Genomic DNA, 9,343 nt, shown 5'->3' with positions numbered 1-9,343 from the left:
TTATAATTAGGACCGAGGTAGTACTATATAGAAATTGTTAATAGAGTTATGAAACTTGTTAACGACATTATTGAAGTTGTAAAAATACTACTTTATGAATTTCTCAAAAAAATTTGTTGTTTTGTTTTACAAAAGTTGTTAACCATTAAATTGAATTTATAAAAAAATTTCAAAAAAAATTGTTTCCAGCTGCCGGAACCCCACGACCAATTGTTGAATTTTTTTGAAAAACCTGTTGTTAACTGATATACTGAAGTTTTTAATACGTTATAAGAGTTGTTAACTGTTATACTGAAATTATAAAAATTTTCAAAAAATTGTTTCCGGCAGCCGGAGCTTGTTGAATTTCCCAGAAAACCTGTTGTTAACTGCTATACTGAAGTTGTTAATCACATTACAAAAGTTGTTAACCGTTATACTGAAATTGTAAAAATTTAAAAAAAATTGTTTTCGGTCGCTAAGCAATTATTGAATTTCTCAAAAACCTGTTGTTAACTGATATACTGAAATTGTTAATAGCGTTACAAGAGTTGTTAATTGTTATACTCAAGTTATAAAAATTTTCAAAAAAAATGTTTCCGGCAGCCGGAGCTTGTTGAATTTCCCAGAAAACCTGTTGTTAACTGCTATACTGAAGTTGTTAATAGCGTTACAAAAGTTATTAACTGTTATATTGAAGTTGTAAAAATTTTTAAAAAAATTATTTCCGACTGCCAGAGCTCCGGTGACCAATTGTCGGCTGGTTGTTGGAGCTCCAGTGACTGCCGCCACCAGAGCTTCGGCGATTGGCCGACCAGTGGGGGCTTTGGTATTTTAAAAATAATACATAAAATAAAGGACAATTTGGTCTTTTCATTTGATAAGATAATACTAATTTGGTCTCATATGACCAAATGGGATTTTACAAGTTCAGCAGACGTTCTGGTCATTCCCAAATTAACATGTCATTTTTTTGTCTTTTTCCCTTTAAAATACAGGCAATTCGGCTCTTTCATCATAATTCATAAATACTTTACCACATTTCTAGTGAACCTCGCATCAATTTGTAATATTCATGATTATAATATTTGTATATGATCCCTATTCTGTGGCCAAAATTCTAATAATCGACGGCCAAAAAAAAAAGGGTCAAAATTCTAACGTTTGGAAATAAGAAGGAAAAATTTCAAAAAAATACCTTTAAAATTTTTCAAATTCTAAACCAGAAAAGACTACAAAAATGTGTTATTATTTGTTTTTTTAAATATTGTTAATTGTTATTAAAGTGTAATCAATAAGATTAATTTAAATTTTAGAATTTAAAGGGTTTTTTTCTTGGATTCTCCTTTTTGAAAGGTAGTCTATTTATCCTATTGTGTCGAATTGTGGGACTATATTTTTTGTTATTATTTGGAATGAATATGCCAATTCAAAAGATATTTGATGTTTAAATACTACATCTGATTTTTATATAAAAGTCCATGGGAGATTTAATATGGTTTTAAATAGCAAGACTGTAAACCACTTTATTTCAAATATTTATTCTCTATAATAATTATACACGTTAAAGAGTTTTCATCAAAGGTAGTTTTAAACTTTCAACACATTGATGAAGTATTTTAAGAAAAAAATATCTATTTATTACAAATAATTAATTTACATATTTTTTTAATATTTGTAAATTAGTTATCTAGATGTTATATTAAAGTTAAGAAGTATTACCTCTGATCCTTAATATAAACCTTGTTTAATTTTTATTTTGATATTAAATATAAGACCCTAATTCAACTTTGTCTATCATATTTATACTTTTTTTTCTTTCCAAATTGGTCTTTTTAACAATGATAATTATAACCAATACACTTGATTAGCAAGGATATTTTTGGAAAGATAACATTTATTTATTACAAATAACTAACTCAACTTACTTCCTTAATCTCTTCAAATTAGTCAACTGACTCTTATAATTAGGACTGAGGTCTAAAAATATTCTTGCTAATCAAGTGTATTGGTTATTTGGAGAAAATGCATAAATATGATAGATAAAGTTGATTAGGGTCTTATATTTAGGACCAAAATAAAAGTCAAATAATATCTTATATTAAGGATCGGACTGGAGGTAGTATTATTTATAACAATGACAATTTTTTAACAAAATCATAAATATCACGACTTATTTAATTTAAGAAATATATTCTTAAACTTTCCAAAATTCCAAGATAATTGTTCAAACATTGTCGTCAATTATAAAATATAAAATGCATAACAAAATAAAATCGTAATTTCGTAAAAACAAAAAGAAAGAGGAAAATAATGTCAGTACTCCGCATTTTGTACAGAAGCCAAGTAAATAGTGGCTTCTGCGTTTAAGTTTGGCTGTCTGAAAGAGCGGAACAAGGCTATCTGAGCTTCTTGCTGGCCTGCAGCGTCTCAACTCTCATCGCTTTCAACCGGAGATGATTAGCGGGGGTGTATGCAGTTTCCGAATGTGTTGCTCGCATCTCCATTGCTTCTCAGAGAAATCTCTACTCCGACCAGCTCGGTTCTCTTTCACTTGCCGCCGCCGCCGCCTTTTGGCCACCGCATCCTCGTTTTCTGGCGCCAATAAGAAGGACACCAAAGAGAAGGTCATCGTCATTTCTGGCCCCACTGGGTCTGGTAAAAGCCGCCTTGCTTTAGAGCTGGCGAAGCGGCTCAATGGTGAAATTATCAGTGCGGATTCTGTCCAGGTAAGCTCTGAATAAAAAGACAACATCTTCGTATGACTTTCATACATTTCCACTTTCTTTCTTGGCGTGAGGTGAAATAAAATGTGGAAAGCATCAGACGTAGGTTGACTTGATGGCTGCGGGAGGTTTCTCTTGTATAATGAATATAGGGAAAGTAGAAGGTTTGAGAATTTTGGAGAGTACTGCCTGGTTAATGGATAGGGAAGTCATTCATGTAGAAGAAAGATGAATAACAGTTTAGGTGTCATTGCTTAGTGTATGTGGCAGTTCAGGGATAACGGAGGCGGTCTGGAATCATGCTCTATTTATACGGGAAGATTGATTTTCCCCTCTGTTTCAACTCGCAATTCTTGTGTTTTTTCACCTCTTACAAAAAAGAATTAACATACATTTTAACTGAATGTGAACTGTTAAGTGAAAAGTTATTTCATGGTTACTGAAAAAGTGTTGCAGTCTAATTTTAAAGGCTAAGACGTATTTTACTAGTGTCACTATGGTTTTCCATTTTCCAGCTTCAGACAGTCAAACCTTCCCCTTTTGAAACATAGCCCTTTCTTAAAATGTGGAACTCATGAGGATAACTATTGAATTCAACCTCATTATATAATCACTCGATTTATCCTGTTATCAAGCAGTTAATTGTCGAATAATGGAACCACAGAGGTCATTTATGAAAGGATCAAGTTGGAAGGGGTTGTTTCATTTTAGCCAGTAAAAAATCTGAGTGGACAAATGGTTCTCTGCTTATTTTTTCCCCTGTCTGTTTATTCAAACAAACCACGATACAGACACTAAAGTTATTTTGATTGTTAAAAGGAAAGTGGCATTATGGATGCCCTTTAACAATTCAGGGATATGGAAAATGAAAAAGTTACGAGGATGCTGATAATCAATTATAGATGTCCTATTATTGGCACTGACTTCATAGTCTCCAACAGAACAAGTCTTTGCATCACTTTGGGCTGTATTTATTCAGATGGCTTGTATTGCAGGTGTACCAGGGTCTTGATGTTGGATCAGCAAAGCCCTCCAAAAATGATAGAAAGGTCACTATATGAACAATATTATACTCCTTCACTAGCTTCTTTTAAGAAAACTTTGTCCGTCATTGAATTTGGAGCCCAGGTGTGCCTGATTGGGCAATTTGTTGATGCATCTTAGATGTGTTTCTTGGTACTGCATTATCTATAGTAAATAACTGCTCTTAGGAAACCCCCTTCCGCTAAAGGAGGACGACCCATGATTTTTGAGACTTACTAGTTACTTATATGCAATGCATATTTTATAGTGATGCGACTAAGCTTCCCCCTCCCCGCAAATCAAGATTTTGCATGTGAGTTTCCAGAGTGTGCTTTTGCTAATCCATTATGTTATTCGTTGAATTATTAGATTGCAAATGTAATGGAAATTATTTGAAAATTTTTTTTTCCTTGTTTTTTCACTTTTTGCCTCGTGGCTTCTCTTATCAGGAAGTACCGCATCATCTGGTTGACATATTGCACCCATCTGAAGGTGTGTTTCATTGTTGATTGACTATATTTATTTTCCCAGTGCACAAACAATATATGATTGTGCTCATATACATTATTTGTTATATAAATGTGCATTTGCTTATTGACTTCACTGGTAAGTCTTAAAAGAATTTAGGATGTTTTCAAATAAAATTATTTATCTTCTGTCAGATTATTCTGTGGGGCGATTTTTTGAGGATGCAAGGCAAGCTACAAGATGCATTCTTGATAATGGTCACGTTCCTATTGTTGTTGGGGGAACTGGATTATACTTAAGATGGTATGTCCTTCCCAACCTCTTGTTCTGATTGAGTAGGTCGCTTGTTCTGTCATGTAAAACATTTCAGTTATTGCAACTTTTTAATCAAAAGTAGGGAAATGAAGCCCAATTTTCTTGTGCCTCAACCTGTACATTGCCTTTCTCAAAAAGACTCTGTTGGCCAAAGCCCAAAGAAACATGATCATCAATTCTTTCATTGATCTTTCTTGAAAATTGGTCTTTGGCTGACCATGGGAGTTGCCTTCTCTATTTCTGTTGTGTCTCTGTCAGCAAAAGCTACTTCCCTCCGTAAATTTTGTTTTTAATATGCCAGCAGTCATGTCGGTTTTGCTTTTGTTGAAATAGATATGTAGCTAAAGGTTGTCTTCGACTGGCTTTTGTGTGGTAAATATTTTTGTTAGATGCTGCTATATGGGCATCAAATACTTCATCTGAATATTTTTCCTGCATCATACAATTACATTGTATGATTTTATTTTCCGTAGGTTGTTAGAAACTAGATTATGTTGCATATGGTTTCCTATTAATCTTTCATTTGAACTTTGAAATATAAGGTTCATTTATGGAAAGCCTGATGTCCCCAAGGCCTCTCCAGAGACTACATCTGAAGCGTATTTGGCTTTGGGTGAGTTAGAGAGAAATGGGCAATGGGATGCAGCTGTGCAGTTGGTTGTAGAAGCAGGTGACCCAAAGGCACAATTTATAACTCCCAATGACTGGTATCGATTGCGACGAAGCCTTGAGATTATTAAGGTAGTTTCGTAGTTTGTTTCGAGGGAAATTTGAATTCTCCTCCCTGACCACGCTTTTTTTTTTGTTGAGAATTTCATACCTGTTCTAGAAGAATAAAGGAAATTATCTTCATATGAAGTTAACGTTTCTCCTTTGGTCCACCTGTCTGTCTGTTCCTGCCTTACTTGTTTGTCATACAATGAGATTATCAAAATATCTACCTCAACGCCGTCCTGTTATGTATTTTCGGTGTGGTTATTTCATACTGCATTACTAAGTTGTGTTGGGGTACAGGTACTAGTATATTGTTTCACCTTTTTATTAATATTATTTTGGAATGGCAGTCTAGTGGATCACCTCCGTCTGCTTTTGGGGTACCATATGAATTTTTCAGGGAACAGGGAGATGCTAGTGTTATGGACAACTCTGGCTGTTCTGATGGCAATGCTAATTGCGCTGGAATGAAAGAAACATCCTCAAATTTGGACTATGAGTTCATGTGTTTTTTCCTTTCTACGCGAAGGCTTGACCTCTATAGATCAATTGATTACCGCTGCGAAGATATGCTATTAGGTAAATCATTAATTGTTAATCAATATGATTTCTCACTGTTTCAGTTGTGAACCATATATATACATGTGCGTGCGCATGTGTGTGTATCTTTACTATTTTTAACGAACTTCTATTTTTCTTATGGTGGACATTATCAGCATTTTGTTGGTTACAAATAATCATTCTCTCTTCCTTCCTAGTGTGGTTATTAATGGTTTGCATATGTGCATGTGCACATCTGTGTCTATGTGGGTTTCCTTAGCAATACATGCTGCATTTTGTCCTTGATGTACATAAATATGAGATTTTGTTCTCTTCGGCTGCAGAGAGGGATGGCTTATTGTCTGAGGCTCAATGGCTTCTTAATGTTGGTCTTCATCCTAATTCAAATTCAGCGACAAAAGCAATTGGTTACAGGCAGGTATACCTTTTGGTTATACATTTCTCTTTGGATATTTTGCACTTGACAAACACTACCTGCGTCTAACCATGCTTATATATTAATGTGAACCAGGAATGACTATCAAGCTTATTGCATCATAGGACCTTTACCATTGACTGATTATACAATATGTTTGCTTGACAGCAGGAATAGATCTTTGATTAAACTCCTAGAGGAGGGGAATCAAAAAATAATAACATGCTTGTTTGCATATAAAAATGGACTTATCGGTCTTGTTTGGTGTTGGACTCTTGGGTTTATTTACATTCACTCCTTGAGTAGCTTCTTTGTAATTGGTCAATAAATATATATTAGTCATCCTTTGTGGTCATGTTTATCACTAATTTAGGCGTTTTATTATCGAGAATAAGAGGTAAAGATATTTTTATTTGTAGTTCAGAACATGAAAGAAGAACTAAGTGACAAATGACTGGTTTAGATTTTTGTGTCCTGAATGGACGTCTGTGTGCTTATTCAGGTGAACTCAACAAGATGACAAGAAATTCATATTTATTAAATTGAACTTAAAAATTTGCTCGTAGTGAGAGAATTGGAAAATATTAAATTGAAATAATAATGAATAAAGCTTTAGATTATAATGATATATAACAAACGAGCATCCATAACAAAAGGGCAGGGAACACCTCCTTGCCCCTCTCTAGCTCCATACATGCTTGACAGTGATATTTCCCAAGTTTTTTTTTCCCTGTTAACGTTTCTTAGTTCTTTCCACTTGCTTCTTGTACCTGCCGAATAGATTGATGCAGTGATTCCTTCTCACATTTTGCTTATATGATTCACCGTATTAGGCCATGGACTACTTAGTAAGATGCAGAGAGCAAGGGGGTCAGAGTTCAGTTCGAGAATTCTTCTATTTTTTAACTGAATTTCAGAAGGCATCTAGGTATGTGTTTTTAAAGATAGATGTAACAAGATTTTATCTGTTTTATATATTATATAAAAGATTACATTCTTTCCTATATTTATTTTTCTTGATTGAAGAATGCTGACAACTGAGCCCCCCCGGGGCGGGCAATCAGTCATGTTTTTCCTTTAGTGGGGAACTTTTTGCATGCTCTGCTTTGTTGGGAATATATGGGAGGTCTCAAATACGGTGTGCTTTGGCCAAGTTTGAGGACTTAAGGGGAATATAGGGGGATGCCTTCTGTCTTGGGTCTATGGCCAATTGAAATCGCTTCCCTTGGACAGACAATAGAATATTGCGAGAGAGAAACAACACTTCAATTCTCAAAGCTGCCATTCCCAATAAATAAATGATAAAAATTGTCTTTTCCTGGATCTTGGTTCATTTTGTAATCATATTTCCTAAAACATTCATTGGCTAGTTTCCCATGAAACTTTCATCAGGGGCATTTGCATTCCTGCTTGCTTCCATGCTACTCTTGTAGACGAGCCATTTTTTGTGAGAAAGAACCTGTTGATCATGAGATATGCTTTTCATGCTCATTGATGGATGGCAACTTCTTGATTAATAGTAAACGGATTTTGATATGGGATTTTATATAGAACTTCTCTTTATCAAAACTTGGTAGGTTTATCCGATATAATGTGGATGGTGTTCTTCAATTTAGCGTCTATATGGATCAAGAGGGTTTAAGGCCATGTAAGAATGATTTTTAGTTTGAAGTATGCCCTTTTCCCTAATGGCAGGAAATGATGAATATTGAACCTTCTGAACAAATGTTATTGGATCGTATTGCTTCTATAGTTGGGTTTTCCTAGTTAGGTGCAGTCACTGGAAGGCCTTTGTTTGTGAAAATGTCCTTGTTTGTGGTTACTCTTACATTGATGTATTCAAGTGACGAGTCCACCACAGCTCTTTTGGCATAGTGGATCGTGAGGTGCTAATTTCAGTTGAACTTACCGTGTACATTTTCATGCAGGAATTTTGCCAAAAGACAGCTGACATGGTTTCGAAATGAACATATATACCACTGGCTTGATGCTTCTAGACGTCTGGTATATTTATTTGATTTTAGTTTATTTCCATTTTGCCTTTTACCATAACATAGGAGGCGCATGCTTTTCCTCTTAGAATCATGGGGCACACAGTAAACTCGTCAGGATAAGATCTTTCATCTTATTATCTCAGAGATTTCCAAAGTTGTTTATTGTCTTGAATGTTTGTTGTGGTTTTCTTCTGCATGTGTTCCCTTATCTGTCAAATAAGCTTTGTGGTTCATAATCTTGCTCTGGACAACTTATTGGCAGGACACCATTCTAGACTTTATCTACAGATCTTACCATGATAACACTGGAGCTGTCATTGTTCCTGAACACTTGAGAATGTCTAGAGATGCTTCTAACGGTCGAGAAGCTAATGAACTAAAGGCCTACCGCAGCAAAAATAGGTATTATATATATTTTTAAGAAGACGAAATGACGACAATATCCTTTTCCTTGCCTCTCATCTTTGACAGTCAATTTATTGCGTAGGCTTTTCTTGAATAAAGACGATTGCTCTCCTGTTCTGGAGTGGATAAGGAGAACTCAAGGCTGAATTTTGGGTTCTCTTGAAGTTGCCTCAATTTTGACATTACACAGAGAAACACAACAAATCTTTTCAGTTTGAGCAGAAAGGTCTGTCTTGAATCTTGATTGCTGCTACTTGAATGCATTTTTTTCCCTTTTGGGTTAGAAGTTGCATTGTGTTTCCTAATATAACATAAAGCAGCTAAGACTGTATATGGGCAGAGCAGGGCAGCGCTTGTTGGGCCATCAGGCCACTTGCACAACCCTATATAGCATACGAGAATATCTGGATTCCTATTTTAATTTGTAACCAGTGAATTACATTTTAAAGCAATATGCTTAAGAGACTCGTATATTTGTAAACTTGATCCAATTTCTTCTGTTTTCTTATTTTCTCTTCCTTTTTTCTTCCATAGGGACCTTGAAGAGCGGCAGAGGCAGCGCAGGGAAAATAGTGTATGCGTGTGTTTTCTTGGGTTTCATTTCCTTCCCTCGAAGAGTGAGCAAGAGACTACAAGGGAGAAAGGAATGTAAGGGAAACTTTTGTATGTAATTAGTTTAAATTTATTTTAATGCTACTGGTTTATGAATGAGAATATTCCATTTAACATGCTTGGGATCTTTT

At 34.9% G+C, this 9,343-nt stretch overlaps 1 protein-coding gene across 2 annotated transcripts; it reads left to right on the top strand.

The window, feature by feature from the left end:
• The first annotated feature begins 2,395 nt into the window (after positions 1–2,395).
• Positions 2,396–9,343, top strand: LOC114751008 (tRNA dimethylallyltransferase 9). Of its 2 annotated transcripts, XM_028939662.1 has the most exons (12): positions 2,396–2,708; positions 3,701–3,754; positions 4,178–4,220; positions 4,391–4,499; positions 5,054–5,252; positions 5,576–5,804; positions 6,110–6,204; positions 7,035–7,129; positions 8,130–8,205; positions 8,458–8,597; positions 8,683–8,826; positions 9,135–9,343. In XM_028939662.1, the coding sequence occupies exons 1-11, from the start codon at positions 2,436–2,438 to the stop codon at positions 8,744–8,746; spliced, it is 1,377 nt and encodes a 458-aa protein (XP_028795495.1). In that variant the 5' UTR covers positions 2,396–2,435; the 3' UTR covers positions 8,747–8,826; positions 9,135–9,343. The 2 variants fall into 2 exon arrangements, with proteins under 2 accessions (XP_028795495.1, XP_028795496.1); XM_028939663.1 differs by lacking the exons at positions 8,683–8,826; positions 9,135–9,343 and having other exon boundaries at positions 8,417–8,493.

Source organism: Neltuma alba, unplaced genomic scaffold (genome assembly GCF_004799145.2).
Source record: "Neltuma alba isolate B1F8T4 unplaced genomic scaffold, ASM479914v2 tig00006739_pilon, whole genome shotgun sequence".
Classification (NCBI taxonomy): Eukaryota; Viridiplantae; Streptophyta; class Magnoliopsida; order Fabales; family Fabaceae; genus Neltuma; species Neltuma alba.
This window is presented reverse-complemented; position numbering and strand designations above follow the sequence as displayed.

Excerpts from the sequence above, each read along its gene's own strand:
- LOC114751008 (XM_028939662.1), top strand. The coding sequence starts at position 2,436 with ATGATTAGCGGGGGTGTATGCAGTTTCCGAATGTGTTGCTCGCATCTC. Across the intron at positions 8,206-8,457 it reads TTGATGCTTCTAGACGTCTG|GACACCATTCTAGACTTTAT; the intron begins GTATATTTATTT and ends ACTTATTGGCAG. Across the intron at positions 8,598-8,682 it reads GCCTACCGCAGCAAAAATAG|GCTTTTCTTGAATAAAGACG; the intron begins GTATTATATATA and ends TTTATTGCGTAG.